General features: G+C 29.4%; 1 protein-coding gene across 4 annotated transcripts; it reads left to right on the top strand.

Annotated features, from left to right (window-relative positions):
- On the top strand, window positions 1-9,076 carry LOC137810702 (RUN/FYVE domain protein). Of its 4 annotated transcripts, XM_068612106.2 has the most exons (11): window positions 1-205; window positions 283-327; window positions 423-521; window positions 598-708; window positions 1,577-1,751; window positions 1,863-1,919; window positions 2,085-2,221; window positions 2,323-2,382; window positions 2,469-2,546; window positions 2,878-2,951; window positions 8,722-9,076. In XM_068612106.2, exons 1-11 carry the CDS (start codon window positions 134-136, stop codon window positions 8,726-8,728), a joined length of 915 nt encoding a protein of 304 aa, XP_068468207.1. In that variant the 5' UTR covers window positions 1-133; the 3' UTR covers window positions 8,729-9,076. The 4 variants fall into 4 exon arrangements, 3 of the variants coding, with proteins under 3 accessions (XP_068468207.1, XP_068468206.1, XP_068468205.1); XM_068612104.2 differs by having other exon boundaries at window positions 51-349; XM_068612105.2 differs by lacking the exon at window positions 1,863-1,919 and having other exon boundaries at window positions 48-349.
- Window positions 9,077-23,847: the final 14,771 nt, after the last annotated feature.

Raw genomic sequence — 23,847 nt, forward strand, 5'->3', positions numbered from 1 at the left:
GGACATCATTTATCACCCAAAAACTCGTGCCAACCCGTTTCATTCACATGCATTGAGACGGCGTCGTTTCACGTGGAGACCCTGGTAAGTATAAAGTGATGGAGAATTTGAAATGCAGTGAAGAAAAGTAGTGATGGAATTGTTGAAGCTTTCGAAGTTGAAGCTCCAACTTCAAGCCCTCGTCGCCGAAGTTCGAGATCTCAGGGTAACGATCTCCATCTCCAAAGCCAATCGCCTATTTTCCATGGCCGTTTCCACTTCCGCTAACCTTCGCACTTTCAGGACAGAGAACGATCCGCCACCGAGCAGCACCACCTTCTTTTCCAGGTTTTCGATTCCCTTCAATGAGGTCAATTCTCTTCATCACGTACCACTTCACGTAATTTTACCATGCTGATTCGGTTTGCCACGTTCGGGAGCAGAAGCTGAAGCAGAATGAGGAAGAGTGTGGCAGAAAGATACAGGAATTGCAGGGCGAGTTGGCTTCTGTCAGAGAGGAGCGTCAGAAACTGGAGAGAAAGGTTTGGGGGGATTTAATGTTGGTGTTTTTTTTTGCAAAATAAAGGAACGATTAAGTGATTTGTGTTCCCAATGCAGGTAAATTATATAGAGAACGATAATCTGCTGCTTGAGAACAAGCAAAAAGAATTGAAGGGAACCCTGAATAATTTGCTTCAGTCTAGGGAAAGCTTCGTGCATGCTTACGAGGTTATCTTACTGTTTGTGATTGGCGCTTTTGTTGTCTTTTATATATATATATATATATATATATATGTGTGTGTGTGTGTGTGTTACTGTATAAAACGTGGTATGTTAAGTGAACAAGGATAATGCTGGTGAGTGATGCTATATCTCCGTATAATATCTTATTTATAAAGAAATAGTTAAATGAAAAAAATGTCTTGAAGATATGAAAAACATTCAATACTTTCTTTATGTAACTAATAGGAGGATTGGTAAGAAGTTGTTGCAGAAAAAGTTGGAGTTATTCAACGCTAATTTCTAAATGATGGCAGGAAGAAAAGTCTCTTCCTTCTCTCATTTAGTTTTTTTTAACTACCTTTTATTGTTCGATAAATATAGTGCTGAATTTGAGCATTACTGAAATTGGTGAGGTTATTTTTGTGGATTTTTATTTTCAGATAATGCAATCAAATTTGATCCATTTAATAACCTGATGGACCCCATCCCTCAAAAAAGTAAAAAAATAAACGCGCACATACAGACACGCTTGGTTAGCTTGAAAGGAAATTATTTGTTACTTGTTACTTTAGCATTCTTGAATCTTCTAAAAGCGTAACAGCTGAAAGTTTCGGGCCTTTTATTTTGTTTCCTAATATTTATTGTTCCTAATCAACATGTTTGAGCATAACTGAAACTTTTCTGTAGCAAGAGTAGGTGTAATATGTAGAAACCATAAGATTTGGAATTTTGGATTTTGGTGGTTGTTGTGATACTACGAACGCAATGAACACTCCTACTTCATGGGGAAACTAATAAATGTTGGAACATTAAATTCTCATGATATGGACTGTTGTTGATTGTGTACTTCGGTTTGAAATAATGGGTTATACAGGAATCTACTTCTAAGATGAAACGTTCAATTGAAGCCAAAGATAGTATGCTCAGTGTCCTTTCAGAGAAGATAAGTTCTTGTCTAGCATTATTTGATTCAATAGCAAAGGAGGTATTTTGTATCAAGCAAGTTCTGGATAAAGTCCAGAACATTGTCAATGATAGAGAGGAAGTTGGTAAGTAATTTCCTAACTAGTAATGTTTCCAGAGTATGGTCAGGTGTGGATATTCATAGAACCAATTGGTGTTTAATTGCTTATTTTATGTTTTTATTTCCTTTTTTTCAGTGACCAACTTGAAAAACAAAATGGATTGGGTCTCTGCACTTGAAAAAACATTTGTTGGTAATTGAGAAATCCTAACCTGTCCTACATTTTAAAACATGTTAGTACTTAGTAGTTAGTATGATACAATTAATATATGTAAGTATGTGTGTGTGCATATAATATGTGGTGCTACATACCATCTAAGTTTTATCAACTCAAAAAACCTTCCTTTTTGGGTTGTAGAAAATATCTCTGATCTAAGAAACAAAGTGGAAAACAATGAGGCTGAGTTAAGAAGAAAGGATAGAATCATCTCAGAGCTTGAAGCAAAGCTGGATGTGGCAAAAGTTGGCAACCATAACCAAGCTCAAATGGAAGATATATCCATATCTGCAATATTTATATCTATATCAAATACCATAAAACTTATTTGCACTTTCATCTATTCATGCATTTTCAATATTTTCTTAACCAGCTCCACATTCAGAAAACTTTATCTGCAAAGGATACTGAGATACAAAATTTAGTTTCTGAAAAAGAGGTTTAATATTTTATTTGTCATTATGTCAATGACTTCTGGTTGAGAGGTTCCTATGATTTCTAAACATTTTTTACAATAATTCAAAGGTTTTACATTATGAAGTTGGAAGCTTAAGACTCATCTTACAGAGGATTCAGGGTACCATTACAAATATGAATGAAGAGGTAAAGGGAATTTTTAAACTTCAACTATTGCAAATTTCAAAGGTATACGAAGACAAAAAAATTACCATGTTTATGGCACTGGAAGCCCTATTTTCCAATTCAAATTTTTTTCCCTTGCAATTTGTTGTGGAGAGTGAATGCGTTTCTGTTCCAGTGAATAGTTGTAAATTTCTTCATCTGCTTTGTAAATTATGGCTGTCTATTAGTCAGTTTCACAATATATTTCTCATTCCATTGTTTTTACACACCATCCAAGGAGCATATTCTACTTTATTTCTGGTTATATGATTATCAAGTAAAATCTAATCTAAGATGCTTATTTTTATTCCAGGATAAAAGGTTATTCTCATCCATTTTGCAACAAAAAGAAGAAATTGTAATGGATATGAAGATTGTAGATAACATGTAAGATTAATTTATTTAATGATACATCTGTTAACTTTTAGAATTTACTGTCTGATATTATAGGCTTAATACAGTGCTCTGTTAGAGATAGACAAGTCTTTTCTAGACTCCTGGTTCAATGTGATCATTGCCCATTCTAGTACACAAACTAAAGATAATGAATAAGTAAAATATATTGACCTTAAGTTCATTTCTAGATTTATAGATGAACAGTTCAATTATTTCATTCTTATTAAATAATAATATCACTTACCTAGGATGGAAGATGTTCAAAACAATAAAGACAGGGCTCAAGAACCTACTTGATTGCACTCTAAAAGGCACGACATTTTTAGACCTTCATTTTTTTACGTGAGGAAGAATAACTTTGAAGTTTGAACTGTGGCAGTCAAAAGAGGAAAGAACATTTTTCTTGGAGAAGAATTTTTTGTGTACTTTTTTACTTTATTGTGAGGAATTGTTTGGTAAACCTGGTTCACAAATAACCACAGAAGCACCAAATTGCAGATTTCTCAATTGATCCGTGAATGAAAATTCTTAGTTTGGCTGTTTGTTTAAGATTGGTTGCGTATTCTTCAACATTTCAAAAAAAAAAGAGAAGTTTATCTGCTTGTTGCAGTGAGTTCAGTTTCCTTGAGTTAATTCAGTAACCAAAAAAAATATAAAATGAACAGCCTCTATGTGCTGAAGATATGTAGCCAATGCAGATTGACCAAATATCACTATAAATAAATAAATTCAAGGTGAGGCTTCTATAATCCATAAATCTTGTGAAGCAGTAAAAAAAAATAGAAAAAGTTCAATGACTGTGATTAGAAGACCACTGAAATAGAACCTTCACACTGAGGTTAGAAAGGTAATTAATGACTTCATTGTGTATGAGCTATCAGAAGAAGACCAGTCAACTTCAACACAAGAACCAGCCAAAATCCATAAATTTGGTGTACCTACTACAAAAGCTTCTAATAATATCTAGGATATAATATGCTACCTGATGAACTATTTTTGTCGAGTGGTTTATAGCCCGTCACTCTTGTATGAATCCCATGCTTTTCTTATCATTAGGAACGGAAGCCTATGTAGGTTCTATATATATGCTGGCATATACTGTACATGGTGAATATATCGCAAACATCTTTTCCTTTCTAATATTTCTTATTTGTCTCCTTTCTCTTTTCTCTAAATTTTTCTTATGGTATCGAAGCTGGGAGCTTTGCTATTTCTATCTTCCCAAATCACTTTGTCCTCCATGTCAAGCTTAGTCCAAGACCCTAGTCAAAATCCCTGATGTCCTTATCATAACTCTAGTGAAAGTCCCTCCTTTTCACTGTCACCTACATTAACCGAATATAATTTTCATTCCTAGTCAGGACACATCCGATTGGTTCTCATTTCTTAAATCATAATGGGATTCCTCACTAGAACCATTACTGTCCTTGCATGCATACTCCTCGTTGGAACACTACAATACACTAGTCATGTCTTGGTTGACAAAATCTTTATCACCATCCATTTCTCAAAGTGTTCTCTATTTCGATTTTGTAGCAAAAGTTTGGAAATATTTGAGGAAATGTCTTTCCCAGAGTTATCTCCTATGAATCAAAGCTCTAGGAAGGAGTTTATAGTCTCAAACAAGGAATACTACTGATAGTTGAGAACTAATTTGAAACCAAAGTTAAGTGCATCTGATTTGACAATGGACCTACTTTTTTCCTAGAAGATTTCTTTTCACCCAAAGGCATTTTGCATCGAATGTGTTGTGTTGCCACACCCTAACAAAATGAAAGAGTTGAACGTAAGCATCAACATAACTCTCATGTTTCAATTGCACATTCCTAGTCACTTATGGTCATGCTATTAAACATGTTTATTTAATAAGCTAGGTTCCATCTCCCCTTAATGGGACTAAAACCCCATTTGAACTCTTATATGATAAACTACCAGATTTTCTCATGCTTAAAGTTTTTGGTTCATTAGGTCATGCTTCCACAAAAGATGAACACCTTCACAAGATCCACTCTCTTGACGTGGGGCTTTTGTGGGTTTTCAAAATGGATCAAAAGGTTATGTTATTATTCATTTGGATAATAAAGAAATTTTCACTTCCAGACATGGAGTTTTTTCGTTAAATGCATTTCCCTTTCATCTCAAAGTCTTTTTCACCTAATGGCGCAAATTTGCTACCTTTTGGGCCAACCATTTTACCCAATGCACCTTCGTTTAGTCAATCATATGATGAACAAACTCTTGACCTCACTAATCTCACAATTGATCCATTCATTTCTACACTCGAAAACAACAACTCAATGAAGGCTAGTCCACTTCATCACCAACATTGTCACCAGACCTTCCCAAGATCAACAATCCTCAATAGATCTGGTTCCAATGGAAAAACCACCATTTTGTTGCTCCACTCGACAACGAAGTTGTCCTTCACATTTCTTTGAGTTCCAATTTCGTTTTACAAACCAATCATCACCTAGATATTCCTATCCTCTTAACTCTATGCTTGCATATTCTCATCTTTCTCCCTCACATCACCATTACCTTATGTGTTTGTCATTGGAATCTAAACCTTTCAGTTACTAGGTTGCTCCAGCATAGTGTTGGTTGGATGCCATGAAAGCTAAAATTGACGCTTTAGCATTGAACTAGACTTGGAATATTGTGGATACTCCTCATGTTCACCCAATCAAATGTAAATTGGTATATAAGATCAAATGTTGACCTGGTGGTAGTGTGGAGCAATCCAAAGCCCGCCTTGATGCAAAGGATTTCATTTAGATTGAAGGAGTTGATTATTTTGAGACGTTTTTCTCGTGTTGTAAAAGTGGGTACCATTAGATTCATTCTTACTTTGGTTTCTATTAATCAATATCATCTCCAACAACTTGATGTCACAAATGTTTTTCTCCATGAATAGTTGTAAGATGTATAGATGTCCTTACCCCTTGGTGTTGCTAGATCTTGTCCCAATCAATTCTACAAGCTTCTATGGCCTGAAGCAAGCTAGAGCAAGATATGACAAATTGTTCATTTTACTTTTGTCTCATGAATAAAAGATTATGCATAGTCTCTTCATCAAATATGATCAATCTAATTTCACTACTCTGCTGGTTGTCCTGATTGGTAACTCCATTACTGAATTGACTAATATCAAGCATATACTTCATTCCCACCTTTGATAAAAGATCTTGGTGCGTTGAAATATTTTTTGGGGTTTGAAGTTGCTCACTCTGCCTTAGGTATCTCTATATGTCAAAAAAAATATTAGTTTGACCTTCTTAATGATTATGGTTTATTGAAGCCAGCCTCTACACCAATGATCTCTTTGACTACAACAAGAATCAATTTATTTGTTGTCAGATCATTTGCCATATTCTCACTTGGTTGGTTGCCTTATCTATCTCACCAATTCACAACCTGACATTGCCTTTGCTTCACAATAGCTGAGTCAATTCATGTCTGAACTCAGTGTTGAACAAGGTGCTTTGATGCTTCCAAATCTGATTTGAAGACTTGAAGAACCTGCTGTTGTGTTTGTGTGTGTTGTTTAGTAGCTTTTGAATTGTCAATTCACATCTTGTATTGATCCAAGATCACTTGATTCTTTATCTCTTTTAAAAGAAGTGTTTTCTAAAAAGCTGTGAAATTTTAGTCAGTTATTTTTCAAATCAATATGTTGAAAAAGCTGCTACTCAAAGGTTCTTGAGACTATAGCAGGTTTTTTATCCGTTGATTTGTCGAAACAACTGGTTGTTTGACACTTAGTGGCTTTCAAAAGGTTTTGAAAAAGCTTTGCTTTATTTTGTCACTGGTTATTTCGATAAAACAACGGGCTGTTTTATATGAAATCCTTACCAGCAAAATAATTTCAATCAGTTGTTTAGAAAAAAAATCTGTTGTTTTTCTAACAGAATTCTGTTAAGAATTCTAAACTGTTTTGAAATGTTTCTAACTACTTTTGATAAATGTTCTAACCGTTTTAACCACTTCTTTGAGTCTATATAAAGACTGTTTTGTGATCTTTTCAAGTACCTAAGAAAGAGAGCTTATTAAAAACATTTTCAAGAGAATCAAGAGTGTTTGGATCATCACTTGTGTGTAAAATAGGAACTGGGTTTTCTATACGTCTGTACTACTTTGTAAATCCTAGGTGTATTCTATTTCCTTCTTTTGAACACTAATTTTGTGTAATCTGTGTAAATTAGTTTCAGAAAGGGTTTCTGGAAACTGAGGTGTTGCCAAGGAGTGTTGTGTGTTCTTGAGTGGTTCAAGATCAACATTCTTGGTGTGGTTTTAGATAAGAAGTGTTGTGTGTTCTTGAGGGATTCAATATCAACATTCTTAGTGTGTTTTGTAATCTAGTTTTGATTGCTTAGTGAATTCCCAGTGGTTAACTCTTGGTTAAGAGTGAACCAATATAAATATCCTTGTGTGAATCTCTCTATTCCTTCTCTTATACACTGTTTTGAAATTTGTTCTTTGTTTGCTGGTATAAACAACCTGTTGTTTTGATAAAACAACTGGTTGATTTTCTATAAAAAACTATAAAACTGAAATTTTATCCAGTTAAACAGAAAATCAATTGGTTGATTTTTCAGAACTTTTCACTCTACTTCCAATCTTTGCGAAAATCTTGTAAAAACAATTCACACCCCCTCTTGTTTTGACCACACATTCTAACACTAAGTGTTGCTCATATTTGTGCTGCCAACAAAGTCTTACACTATCTAAAAGGATGCCTAGGAAAATGATTGTTCTACAATCAAACCTCTCGTCCAACTAATCTTGTTGTTTTTAGCGATTCCAATTGGACCACTTGTGTACATACAAACAAATCTGTTACCAGATAATGTTTCTGCCATGGGAATTCAGTAACTTAATGGAAAGCAAAGAGACAAAACACTGTTTCTCATTAAGCTGCAGAAGCCAATATTGTGGGCTTGTGTCCTCTAGCTCACTTATCTTAATGATCTTTAACTCACTTGTTGCAAACTTGCTGTTGTTCTGTACTACGATAGCCTAAATGCCACGCATATTGCTGCCAATCTGGGTTTTCATGAGTGAACCAAGCATTTATAAATCGATTGTCATATTTTATGAAAAAAGATTCAACAAGGTCTAATGAAGTTAGTTTCTGTTTCTTAATTGCATCAATTGGTTGACATGTTCACTAAATCTCTTCCTCCTAACTTTTGTCAACAATCTATCCAAGCTTGAGTTAGTTGATATTTTCTTACCTCCAGCTTTAGAGGGAGTATCAAAAGAAGACCAGTCATCTCCAACAAGAACCAGCCGAAAATCCATAAATCTGTTGCACCTACAAAAGCTTATAATAATATCTAGGATATGTTTAGAATGTGCTCTGAATATTCTACTCGCTGTACTATTTTTACTGAGCTGTTATGTTCTGTAACTCTTGTACGAATTCCATGTTTTTCTTATCATTAGGTATTGTAGCCTCTGTAGGTTATTTATGTGCTGCTTATATACTGCAAATGGTGAATATTTGCATTATCTTTTTCTCTCTATATTCCTTATCCTTCTCCTTTCTTTTTTGTCTATATTTTCCCTAGTAGCACTATCCGTCATTAGATATTACAATTTATAAGTACAAACAATCTCATGTTTGAAGTATTTTTCCGTTTTCTGCCTGATTTTATCTCGCTCCTCCCCTCTTTCTTCTAAATTGACCGTGGACAGTTGATGTTTTGAAATGAAGCTTTATTTTATTTCATACTTGTTATTCATCAGAATTTTATTTCAGGGAATGAGCACAGTCGCTATTTTGAAGCAAGTGTGGCATGCATTTGTTTTATTGTGTAGCGGAAGTGTTTTGGGCTGACGATGGATCGAGACCAAATGAGCAACAGAAGGATTCATTACATAGTCAACTGCGTCTCTGATAACTGGTAAATTGAAATGAGTTTCTTTCTGCTCATATAGGGTTTGTGAATTAATGGAAAATTTAAAGATGTGCTCATAAATAATTTAAGTTTTTGAACCCTTCAAGTTGTTATTCAACCCCTTCTGCTAGTGTCTGACAATATTCTTTGGTGTATTGGATAATTATGCAACAAGTGTTGATGTTCAGCAATGCAAATAGGTGATTTACCGACCAATATTTGTTTACTCCGATATCCTATTTTGATTAAGTTGGATATTTAGTTAAAGGGGGGGAGGAAGTATGAAAATTTACATATAATGCCACTGGAAAATATGTATTTTATTCTCTCACGATCGTTGCCATTGTTCACAATTTCCCTTGTGTTATGCTGAATTTGACAGAACAGTGAGCAATTCGAAGCGCTCAACAGTTAAAATCAAACCGTTGCCTTTTGTTTTTTAAATTTTAGAAACTATACTTTAAGTAAAATAATATAAATTTTAAGCCTCGGATGCTATGCAGTTGTAATAAATATATATATATTATTTGAGTGTTCGACCTTCCATTTGGTAACTCTGTAGTTTCCTTTGCCTATTGGTTAGAATAATATATTCATTGTTGAATAATTCATGATATAGTTTGGAAATCCTAGTTGTTGAATGAAGAAAGAATTTAATGTAGTTTATGGTTGAGATATTAAATGTATTTATGTTTCATTTAATGCTTAATTATTATAAAAAAGTAAGAGGAGTAGGATGCTATATTATTACTGCCATCCTTTCAGCCGGGATGAAGGGTTGACCTGCCTTGAATTTTGTAGTTGTCATATTTTATTAGTTTGCAAACCATGTTTTATGTATACGAGGAAGACATAGAAGTTTGAATTCACCACTGGTCTGCATTCCTATAGTTTCCATGTGCAAAAGCGCAGTGGATAAAAAATTATTCCTATATGTTTTGTGCCCTTTTCTTCTTGTAACCATCATTGCCCTTTTCTTGTTGTTCATCCTTATTATGTATAACTCAAAGAAGAAAGTATTTTATTGTGTAATTGTGTGATTTGAAAGATATTTTAGAAGCACACAATTTAGAAATCAAAAAACATTTTTTGGATTATGCAATGTAGAAGATTCGGATTATACAATCTAGCACTTTTTTTCTCATGTAAAAAAAAGACTGAGACTATACAATCCAGAAGTTAAGAAAGCTTTCAGATTATAAACTCTAGAAGAAGAAAAAAAAACTCAGATTGTATATTTTCGAAATAAAAGTAAAAAAAGACTTTGAGACTATATTCAAGAAAGCTTTCAGATTATACACGATAGAAGTAAAAAAAAACTCAGATTGTATGTTTTCAAAATAAATAAAAAATTCAGATCACACAAATTTAGAAGTTATTTTTCACTTCTAAATTATGTAATTTAAAAGTATTTTTCATGTAAAATATAATTTTTGAATTACGTAATGTAAAAGTTTTTTCATGCAAAAGGTAACTTTTAAAAGGCATTTTTCATAAATTAAAAAAATAAAGTGGAAAATTTCAAATTTACAGGGATGTAGAAGGAAATGATGAGAGGATATGTCATATTTTGGTCCCCCACAATTGAGTCTAATTTGACCTGAAATCACGAAGTCTGACATGCTATATCTGTTTTGGGTTCGTAAGTTTTGGAACTGAGCAAACATGATTTTTTTTAAATGATCATGCGATCATAAAATTTATTTTTGACTGGTTTTGTATAATTATGCAGTTTAAAAATACAGTATCACATTATAAACCTAAATCACTATATTGTATTATATTTAAATGGTCAAATTAAAAAAGATAAAAACTCGTGATTTTTTATGTGGCCAGTAAATATTTCTCTTGTCTTAAATAACTTAATTTTAATGTTTATAAAAATTTTGATTGAGTGATATTTTTAGTTTTCATGTGGTAATGCCTCAACAAAATCCACTCAGAAATTTGTAAGGATTTTTCACTATCAATAATTGGTGAAATACAGTTGTGGATTTGTTTTTTCATTGTGAGGCTTTTTCTTTTAGGACAAACTGTAATAAAGGACGTTCCCAATTCTTGACTCTACTCCTCAATTTTAATATTAAGGATATGACATAATTACTTCCATACAAAAATTGGTCTAATTTAAGAAAACGGAGGATAACTTGGAGATTCGAGCTAAACTTGTGTTTCAGAAGTTTTATACTTCTATAATCTAACCTTTGCCCTCATCCTACACCATCTAAACCCCAATAACACTTTTACTCCCTACCAAGGGTAAGTCAACAAGGAGAGTACCTTCCAAAATGATAAATTCATAAAAAAATTGTATTGATGAAAAACAATTTATCATTTTAACAATTATCCTATGAAAAACACATCGTATAGTTTTGGTACCTTTTTAACCAAAACTTATAATCCTAATTTTATTTTATTTTAAACTCTTGGGCATTGTAGGGATATCGTGTGCGGAAGCGTGATAATTTCAACTAAAGATTATGAGAAATTAAAGTAACAAGTAAAGTGTGAGAATGACACCAGAAATTTTTAGGAGAAAAACCCCTTTAAATAGAGGTAAAAAACCACCGGCGAGAGAGCCAAAACTTCCACTATAATGGTACTGGGAGTACAATGAATTCCTCTAAGACTAATATAAATAACCCTAAAACAAATCCTCTCTATATGGATTAAACACTTACACCCAAGAGTAAAAATAAAGAGTATAGGAAAAAGAGAGAGGAAGCAAGTGTGTGTTGCTGTTTTGTTATGTGTTACATTGCTGGAAGGAAGCCACTATATATAGTGGTTCTAGGAGACAACAATAATAAATACAATTAATGGTAATTAATCTTCCTTTGATGACAATTGATTGTGGCAATTAACCTCCCATTGATTGCAATTGATTGTGGCAATTAACCTTCCATTGATTGCAATTGATTGTACCAAGTAACCTTCCAATTATGACAAGAAAACGGAAAGGTAAGTCATAAACCCACGTACATTCATATGTTTTTCACGTAAATTATGAGAGTTTTACACAGTTGAATATTTTTAATATAATATTTAAATTATTTTTAAAATAATAATTTATCGCATATAATGTTTGTAATTAAATATTAATAATATATATACATGTATATGTGAGAAAACTTGAAATCGCACGCATGAGTGTTTGTGATAAATTTAAATATATGAGAATATAAAGAGGAACTATGATTTTACTAGCATAGTTTAAAAATTAAAATGTTTGAGTCTCTCATAATTGAGATGAGGATAAATGGATACGTGCATGCATGGAGTCAAACCAATTAATGCAGACAGTAATTAAATAATAATAGCAATAGTAGAGTGTTCCTACATACATTTAAGAGCCACTTTTGAAAAAGTTGTTTCAACTAATTCTAATCAACTATTTATATTTTCAAAACATGATACTTAGTAATTAAAATTATTAAAAATTATATGTTTAATTAACCTTTCTTAATTTTTGTATCTTTTAGATAAGATAAAAAATAATTAAAAGTGAAGAATTTTATTCCCCATTCATCCAGAAAGAAAACATATTCCCCTTAGCAATTAACGTTTTGTCTCTGAACCAATAAACATGAAAAGCATATTTTACCATTTCAACACGCTTTGTGTTAAAACAAAGAATAAATTCCCTAATTTTTTAATATTAATGTATTAATCAACGTTTTCTAGATACAACTAATTAGTGAGAGTCTTAATATTGTTTATAAAGATTAAGACCCCAATTAAAACTTTGCACAAAGAACATTAACTTTGTCATCCACAATTAACGAATCAACTTTTGTTGAAAGTTTAATCAAATGACCTAACAAACCATGTACTTCACATTTTTAGTTAGCATAATCCTCCACTTTTTACTGAAAAAAATAAAGAATCTAGCATAATCCTATTATATTTAAATGCATAAAATTTAGAACAAATATTTTTTCTAACTATTTAAATGCAATTATCCATAATATCTTACTTTAGTATTTTTTTTAAAAAAATACAAAACTACATAACAAATAAGTATAAATTAAAAACAGAGGTTTTTGAAAAAAAATGATATGTATATTCAGTGTTAAGATTAATTTTTATGTGTTTTCATGATTATTAATATTCATTTATTATTTTCTCAACCAATATTTTAAAAACACAATATTAATTCTATCATAAATTTTCGAAAGCATGATATATTCTTTGTGGTGGTTTTGAGAAAATGTCATCAAGATTCTTCTTCTATCCTTTTCTCTTTCTTACTCCTAAAGAAAACCAATTTCATGCTGTCAAATAAATTTATGCCAACATATTAAAGAAGTTTTTTTTACAGGTTTATTTAAGATATTAGTTAAGGAATTTTATTTTAGGATATTAGTTGTGTGCTTGAACTTCATCAATATTAGAAAGAGAGTTTAAATTTAATTCATAAAATGTTTGTTATTTATTATTAGTTGTTTTATTTAAATATTTTTAAAAAAGTTCAAGTGACAAAGTTTTGGTGAGGAGAAATATTAATAAGTGAAATATGATTTAAATTTTAATTTAAGTATATTTATGTTTTTTACTTATATATTTATAAAATCAAATTTCTTTTTAAAGAAATTTTTTTATTTAAATTTAAATTTTACTATGTAACAGATTTGATTTTAAGTTTTTAAAACTATTTTTTTAGTATTCTTTATTATATAATTTTATTTAGATTATATTTAATATCAAATTTGTTTAGTTGAATTTATATTTTAAATAATCTGATTCGAAATTAAAAAATTATCTACAAGCATAAAAGAAATTACAAGTATATATTGTGTTCATGTACAAGAAGGAAATTAATTGATGCCGATAATGCACTAAATAACATTCTTATTTAAATACACTGGATTTGTTTTTAAAAAAATTGTACGTCACACAAGTTTATCTTGCTCTCTTTTAAATTATACATGATTTAACTTTAAATAAATATTCACTAACAATTATGTTAATTTTAAAAGTAAAACATACGTAATGAAAAACTATTTTAAATATAAAACACTACTAAAAATATATATATTTTCGAAGGACAAAATATGTCGCTTATTACTAAAATTGGTTGGTAACTGGATTTTTCCAATGAATTTTTGACGAAAAATAATTCATTAGTAAATTGTTTGTCGAAAACTTTTTGACGAACACATTTATCAGTATTTTCCAATAGACAAATCTATCAAAAAGTCAATAAACTCATCTCATATATAACACTTACTGACAATATAGTTTGTTGATTATTATCAAGGAGTGTGGTCACAGGTAATCATCGAAAAATACATCCGTCGAAAACTCATTAAATCATTCTCATGTACAATACTTACTGACGAATAATTAAATGTTATGCATGAGTAGTTCAATGAGTTTTCAACGGATGTATTCATCGATAATTTAATTATTTTGGCAATAGTCAAAATATCTACCATAATTCTTATGTACTTGCATATTTCAAATAATCTATCACAGTATAGCATTAAATTCCAACAGTATACCAATCCAAATAGTGTGTGGTATGACCATTAATTCCATTCAATCCAAAATAAATAATAAATAATTATGAAATCCAATGTTAGATATAACATTGCAAATAGTCTATGACATAACCATCAATTTTAGTAAACTTAAATAAATATAAATTATTCAAGAATTCAATGTTGCATCCAACACATTTCTGTCAATTTCAAATAGATTTAATACTAAATGTCACTCTAAAAATCATATTATTCATCGATTTAAAAAGAAATATAAATCAGATGTGGAATTAAAATTTAAAACTAAATTAAGAAAATTGTAGCTAATAAGTTATTGTGTCTAATAGTGTGCATAATTAGGAGAAGATTGTGGGGATCAGGATTTTCATATTGATTCTTTTTTTCCTAACGTGGTTGGTCTTGTTCTTGTTCTTGTTGAGGTTGCTCCTACGGTTGTGGAATTTCTTAATTTTGATGCACGAGCTAGTGGAATGTTGCTTCAAGGTACCATTTCCACCTTTATAACTTGTACCAATTTTTCCTGCCCCATAAAGTCTTCCCTTATTTTCCCTCTCAATAATGTCAACCCAACACTGAGTCTTAATGATATCGTCTTGTACAAGATCAAGAGGGTTAACCTCTTCTGAATTATCAACACAGGATCCAATCTCAGATCTCACCTGGGAAAGTCTAGTTTCAAAGTCTTGTTGTTAATAAGAAATAAATAATTATTAATAGTAAAAGAAATAGACCAACATTTAAATTTCAGAATAAAAATAATGTTAATAGTAAAAGTTACTTACATGTGTCTTCCTAGACCTTTCATCAACAAACTGACCAATATCCTTTTGGATATGGGTTTGTTGAACACCTAAAAAAATGGCTCAACCAAACTCCTATTCATTTAACACATTTTGCAATTATAAACATGACGTATAAATAAAACTTTTAAAACCTAGTATAATGATAACATAAACAATTAAAGTGTTTATCATACTAATAACATGTTCATGAGTGGGAATGGAGCCACCTGTGTACAGGCTTCCACCCATTTCAAAAGACCTATATTTTGTTATTGTAGCATATTTGTTTTGATACATTGAAGAATTCCGATGTGCTAACAACCTATTCCAAACATGCTCCCCAAGACATTCAGGCCTTTCCCCAACAATCCTAACATCTCTAAACATCTTAGATAGTCTATGAGATGCTTTAGTGTTGAATTTTTTCTTAATTTTCTCCTCATGCTTTGGCCTCCACTAAACTTTCACCTAGACGAGTTGATGTTCACATATCAAATGTATAACGCAAAACTACCTAGTAAACTTTAAGCATATGAACAATGAGTTTTCTTTAAATAGAAACCTACCTATTAACTCTTTCATTTTGACATATGCATATTGTATTATACGTCAAAGGAATAATTTAAAATATGTTACCTTAAAACTATGCTAGTATTGCTCATATAAAAAAGAAAATAAATTTGTATAATCATATATGCTTCCATGTGAAGCTATATTGTTTTGTTTTGACAGAGTAACATTTGTTTTGTTTTGTTATAACTAATAATTACAAAATTAACTATTAAAAATATGATTAAGTGCATGTACATATATGATAAATTATGAATTTGTTTTAACAACAATTCATCTTGACATTAAGAAACTTATTCTTATAACATGCTCCCTCAGATAGGTATCCAATACTCAACAGTCAAATTAAGTTTAATTAAATTTCACTAATACACTTAACATCTATTTACATAGCTATAAGATTTGGAATAAAAAGAAATAATTTTCAATGTTGATAAAAATGAACCAACTCTTCCTCACCAATTTTTGAATTTTGTTTTTAATAGTTTTTTTCTTCCTGAAAAATTTGAAAAACAAGCTATTTAAAAATATTTTGTGTGAAGCTTTCAAATTAATGAATATTTCTTATATATGTAGTTATCAACATTATACTGGAGCATTCATAGTTCAGGCACAAAAAAAAAATCAAGTCAACACATTACACAAAATTAGATAAAACTACAAAAAATGAAGAAAAACAAAAATCAAATGGAAATTTAAAGGATAAAACAAAATTCTCCTTATTAGTCAAACACAAAGAACATGACCCAATTAACAAAAAAAATACATGGAAAAGACGCAACTAGGCTTAGAGCGAATCATGTTCTTACAAAAAAAACCAACGAAGGTTTTTCAAAACTTCTGAATCAACCTCCAAAGAACACTTGACAATATATATTACAATTTCACAAACATGCAACGAGAATTTGAAAACCCTAACTTTTTAACGGGTAACTCAATGCAATCAACATACCTTTGATATTCTGCCACAATACGCACGAAAATACAATAAAATTTTCAGACCTAGCGGTCAACTCCAATTGTGTTTCAATCTTCTCCCACGAGATTTTAGTGTGAGAAGGCAATGCCAAATAGGGTTAGGATTGACAAGAATTGGGATTTTGACTTCGAGAATGAAGTGTGTGTTGATGGTGTCACGACTCAGAAATGGGGGAAGAAGAAGAAGTCAAATTTTAGGGTTCGTGAATTTGAGGAAAGTGAAAAAGAAATGTTCTAGTGCTCATTTTCTTGAACATATTAATGATTCATCGATTGACCCGTCGATACATTACAACGAATGGAATCCACGTCACCCAACCAAAAGGAGAAACATGTTTATACATCAATATTTAACTTTTTTTTATTTTAAAAATTAGGTCCATCAGTCTGGTTCGTCGATAATGTATGACAAATAGGATCAACGACACCCAACACAAACGAAATTCATTCTTTTTTTTAAACATTTGGGTTCGTTGATAATTCATTCTTCCCGACGGATTTACTTTCGTCTGTAAATCTCAATTTTCTTGTAGTGTAAGTTTTTTCTAATATATATGTGTGTAATAAAAGAGAAATAAATGTATACATTCAATTTTTTATTATGAAAATATGTATGCTTATATGTTAATACATTTTTTATTAACAAAAAATGAATTTAATAAAATGGACATAGAAGAGATGTTCAAGCCCTTTACAAAAAGTGAAAAAGACTTATCAACCTTGAATCTCCCTTTAACATAGGTATGATGAGTTTCTCTTCCAACCAAAATCTCTTACTGTCTAAAGACACTAGACAAACATACACTAGCAAGAGAGCAATTACAAAAACTTCAAACCTCAACAACCCGAATACCTAAAAGTAATAATCTTCATAAATAGGTGATGCACCCTACTTATCAATTACAGGAAGCTGTAATTACTTAAACAACACAAATGTAATATCACCATTCCTTTGTTGGATCCTGTACCAGAAACTTATAACTAGACTCATCTTTAACAAATTTTATAGATGAATACAACTTTGAACACGTAGGAGCTTCCTATTTGTGTTAGCTTGATATATTACAACACTGTATTCTTGTTATTCCTTCCTGTTTTTCTGCAACACCAAAACATAATAGCCTTCCATAACCAATTTGCACTAAGTGTGATTTACTTGCAAAAGATTAGTTTACAACATGGATAAAAAAATGAACATTTTACATGATGGTAATAAATACAAGAAGCTTAACATGTTAAATTAATTAGGGGGGGGGGGGTGAATTGTACTTAGGTAGATTTTCGCAAAAGCTAGTTTAGTCAATCCTGACAGAAAATCAATTGATTGTTTCTCAAAAGAACATATTGAAATTTTCTAAAGAACACTGATTCAGAAAGAAAAAACACGGTTATTATTAAAAATAATTGATTAAAAAATTCTAGGCACATATATCAGAATACACAAACTTGTAAATCAATTTCACTTATAAAATATTTGAATCTATTTTTAAGAAACAAATTTCATAATCAATTTCAATAAATTATCTTTAAAAACAAATTATTGTTTTTCTAATTTTAGTAACAAAGAAAAATCAATTGATTAAACCTGAAAACAACTGATTGATTTTCTGGTTATAGTATCAGGAAAAATATTAACAATTTAAACTTCAAAATAATAGATTGTTTTTTTTTTGGTTTTGGTAAAGGACGAAAAATATTTCAGCTTTCAAGAATCAATTAACAATCCAATAGAGTCAAACACAACTTTCAAAAAGCTTTTTGATTCAAAAAATGCAAATGTATACACACATAACCAATACACATAGATTCACACACAATTGCTTAGAACATTAATTTTGTCCAATCCAAAAAGTAAAATAACTTTGTAGATAAAAACAATCGATTAATTTTAAAAACAACCGATTAATTTTAAAAACAATCGATTGATTTTTACACCAGTAAGAACAATCATGCAGAAAATTAAATTGTAGTGATAAGGAAAGTTTAAAGCACACCAAGATTTATACTGGTTCACTCAAAACTGAGTTTCATCCAGTCCAACCTCACACCAAGATGAAATTCACTAGATCAACAATTTCTTTTTACAAAAGAAGATAAAAAAACAATTCTTAAACCCTATAAGAACTAAACCACACACTGCAACACCCTGTTACAACTGTGATACCCACCAGGAAACTCTATCTTGACACTTAAAAACACAGAATTAAAACACAGTTATGAAAAGGAACGAATTCACCTTAACTATGAATCAAGAAACTCAAAAGGATCTCCCAATTCACAACAACACTTTGAATAACCTTTGACCTTAAGTGAATGATGAAAATTAGGCACCAAGAACACTCAAAGATTAACAAAGACTAATTTTCTCCAAAAACAACTCACTCTTGATTCTCTTAAAATGTAAAAGTATGTTGTATGTAAACAATTCTCAAAACCTTTTTTTAGAAAACAAACTCACCCTTTTGTAGGAGTTAAAATAGAAATTGTTTTAAAACAAAATAGGGTACTGTCAAGAAAATCAACTAGTTAAAAATCAAAATAATCAGTTGATTTTACTTAAAACACCCAGTTTGTTTCAAAACTGATTTTTCTTAGAAGGAAAGTGTTTAAACTAAAAATACTTGATATCTTTCATATTAAAATATGATTTTTCAGAGGTAAAACACATTACAGAAAAATCTAAAACATTTCATAATTTTCAATCAATTGATTTACAAAATAACCGATTGAAAAACTGCACATTTCAAGTAAAGAAAACTATAACCAGTTGAAAACAATTTTAATCAATTAAAAACTACAAATTTTCAAAAAAAAAAAATTTAACCAATTGAAAACATTTTTAATCAGTTGAAAATCTTTTTAACTAATTAAAAAACAATCTAATCAATTGAAAATGATTTGGTTCTTGGACCCTTCATCATTACTCAAGGTAAAAGATAAATCAAGACAACCAAAACAAAACCTAAGCTACCTAGACAATAAGACACAAAGTCTTCACTCAAGACTTCAATACACAGCTTCATGAAACACTTTAAATTAGGATCCTTGATATGTCCAATAGTTAGTACATATTTACTGATAATAAATACAAAATATAACATGTATTTTTTAATTTTTAAAGTTAATATGAAAATATAATTTATAAATATAAATAATAATATTTAAAAATATTATATCAACTTTGTTATATATAAGATTCATACATGTTTGATTATGTATTATTCAATCAATCACATTCTTAATTTCACCTTAAAAAAAACTCTAAGAATTAAAATAAATTTCAAGTAATATGTAGTCACAGTATTTTGTCGTATGTACCTAACTAGTATCTCCATCATCTTTTCACAATTAAAATCATATAAGTGATTTGATTTGGAATTTAGAGAAATCTAAATTTCATTAATGAATCCATTACTCAACACATATTACATCTTACCCAAACCACCACTTAAATAATCATCATTTATGTGTTCAACACAATTCAATTTTAAAACTCATATTATCACTAAATAATTAATTTCAAGCATTAAATGTAACATTAAAAAAGTATATTCATATATTTGTTTGATTAAGCAAAATTGTAAATTTGTCATACCACTCCAAGAAATTTGTAGAAACCAAAATAATTAGTTGCAATAGTAACTAAAATAGAGACCATTTTAGAAATTAAAAAGAAATTTGGTTTCTAAATTAGTTTCTATTATTTTTTATTATTGTTAAATACTTTCTAAATTGGTATCTAATTAACAACCAAGGTTTTTGCTACCAAATTTAGAAACTAAATAATTGGTAGTTAAAACCTTAGTTGTTAATTAGATATCAATTTAGAAACTATTTAACAATAATAGAAAATAATAGAAACCAATTTTTTTTTAGTTTCTAAAATGGTCTCTATTTTAATTCGTATTGTAACTAATTATTTTGGTCTCTAAAAGTTGGTTTCTATTTCATGATTTTCTTGTAGTGCACTTAATCTTAAAAAACTTTTTATCTGTCACGTGACTAGAGGAATTTTGCTCAATATTTTTTCAATATTTTGTCCTTTCAATAATACCTCAAATATATTAGACAACTTTTGAGATCTGCCTAGCAAATTATGCAAAAAAAATTCTATTTCAAAATTTTATAAAACTATACACCACTAGCAATTTAACATTCACAACATCTATCAAATCTCAAACTTCAAACATTGCACATGAAAACATATACTAAATCATTTGCACATAATTCAATCTCACATATTAGTTCAAATCAATACAAATGAAATTTTCTAAATGTTTAAACTAATTCATTTATTCAATTCAATGAAATTATAAAAATCTATTTCGTATTGAAACTCATAATTTTTCCAAATCAAGACCATTACCAACTTGTAAAACAAACAAATTTAAATTTAATTTATCTTATCTGAATTCACATATTATAACTTCTAGAGTTTGAGTTTTTCAAAATGGCCTGAAATGAGAATTTCAAAATAATAGTCGATCAATCCAACTTAAAGAAAACATAATCAACATTATAAATGTATTCTATAATATATAATTAATTTTAATTTCATTAAGAAAAAATCATGTCATATCATAAAGAGATAGAAGATTAAGAAAAAGAGAATAAATTACTTAAAAAAAACTCTCTTTTCATATTGACACTATGATAACTTTTCTTTTATCTTTTATGTGATGATTCAACCACTTAATTAAAAATATAATATAAATTATAAAAAAAATTCAAAAATTATATTAAATTCCACAAGATCACATCATTCACATACATGTTTATCAAAATTCATGATCAAACAATTTGATTTCATGCACAGACAACAATGCATATGCATGTCTCCTAGAAAGCACATCAATCACTACATTCCCTTTTCTCTCTGAATATGAGAGAGGTCCCCTTCCCTTTTCTCATCATCATTAAAAATAAAATATATTAAAATTTCAATTAATTTATTTTATTTATTATTTTTTAATTATTTATTTTATTATAATATAAAATGTAACTATAATAAAATATTAATTTTTTTATTTTAGTATTTTATATTTTAACTATTTTTTCTCTAATATAAAAAATATATTAATAAATATTAAATTAACTTATTCAGTTTTATTTATTATTTTATTTTATTTTAATATAAAACATATTAATAATATAAAAATGATAAATTAGAAATATTCATAATTTATACTATCATTTATATTATTTAAATTATGTAAGCACAATCAATTCTAATTTTTATAATCGAATTTGTAAATATTTTATTAATATTTATGTGATTTTTTCGTAAATATCTTCTATTTTTATTTTTTACCTTAAAATTAATTTAGTTTTCTTTTTGTGTTTTTCTTAGTTTTATGAATAATTTTTCATTAGATGTCAAATGGAGTTGTAAAAAGGAAAAAAAAACAAAAAATATAAAAAATAATAATAATTTATTTGAATAATATATTTTAATGATTTGAAAAAACTATTTTAGCAAATATACTAGAAAACGAAATTGAAATTCAAGACGATCTATTTGGTAGAATTTGAAACACAGTAGATATAGAATAGAGGGTGAGGAAAAATAGAAGTTTATATCAAAATCTATTATCTTATATTTTTACTTTTCCTAAATTAAACATCTTAGAATCTACTCTATCTCTCATTATTTCCATTCACAATATTTCTCTTATTTTATTACTTTTTTTTTATCCTTTTCATGTATTTATGTTACTCTACACTTGCTTACTTTCTTACTATCAAACTCATTAAAAAAATCATTTCTATTTTGTTTCTATTTAAGCAAATAGAAAAAGAATATTCTTTTTTCCCCTCTCCTCTTTTTTTTTTCCATGTTTCTTTTATATTAAAGAATTTAAAATTTCACTTAGCATTTTTTCAAAACTTGTTTTCTATTTATGTTCATTGCTTTCTTAAACCAAGTACACAACTTCTGGCTGTTTTTTTGCGATTACTTTAAAAGTTAAATTCCTAATAAGCCTGGCTTAAAATTATAACTAGCTTTTATTTATTGTGAATGATAATTAACTATCAAGTGGTAGAGAGAGGTCCTAAATAATTTATATATATATATAAATAAAATACGTATTATACGCAGTTTTGTTGTAGCATATTTAATTAACTTAAATTTAATCACGAGTGATATTTTTTGACCTAAAAGTGTGTTCTTTTTCCCAAAGTAATGATGGCAAGATTCATCAAATTTCCCTTGAGAAAAGAAAAATTATAAAGGCTGCATTCCCTTTTCTTTAAATATATTGGAAGTCCTTATCATATTTTGAATTTCTTATACACCTAACTTCTGTTCTACCAACCTAATCATTATCACATACAACATGTTAATATTAAACCTTAGGTAATCAATTTCTTCATTTATATATAACTTATGAAATGTGAAATATATAAGATTTTATCAACGATGAGATCAGTCAAGAGAAAGAAAAATAAATTAAAAAAAAAGCATTAGAAGGAGTTAAATGATAACACACCATTGCAGATAGGGACAAACTAAAATGAATAGAAAATTGAAGTTGAAGTTTTTTTTTTGACATTTCCCCCCATTTTATCCAACAGAAACCGTGTACTTGGAATAGTGAAGTTTCCAAATTGACAATAAAAATGTCTCCATCTTCAAAATTTCCATATTCTTTCGGGGAACTTGCTTTATCAAATTGATTCATAGTCATAATAATGATTGAACATTAAGATAAACAGTGGCTATAGTCACCATGGAACTAGATATCATTATTGGTTTGGTGAAGATTCATTAGGAAATCTTAAGGAGGGGTTTATTTGTCCCCAAACATAACCCATTTGTCCTAATTAAGAATTGGAATGATAATGACATTTGGCCTATCTTTTTGAAGAGAAAGCTTCCTCATTTCTCTCTCCTGTAATATAGCATTGCCACAAACAATTCAAGTGGTGACTGTAACATGTTCCTACAGTAACACTGTCATGAGTTTGATCTTGTGAATCACTTAGTGAGATATTTTCTACAAAAGTCCAAACAATGTCATACAAAATTAATTAATCAAACATGTGGCTAAAAATGTCGATTATGAGAAATGTTGGTGCTTGGAATCTCCACAAATTAATCATTAGTTTTTAGCAGAAAGAAACAAGAGGTTAAGAAGAATGTCACAGATGT

Source organism: Phaseolus vulgaris, chromosome 2, assembly GCF_051622355.1.
Source record: "Phaseolus vulgaris cultivar YP4 chromosome 2, ASM5162235v1, whole genome shotgun sequence".
Taxonomy (NCBI): domain Eukaryota; kingdom Viridiplantae; phylum Streptophyta; class Magnoliopsida; order Fabales; family Fabaceae; genus Phaseolus; species Phaseolus vulgaris.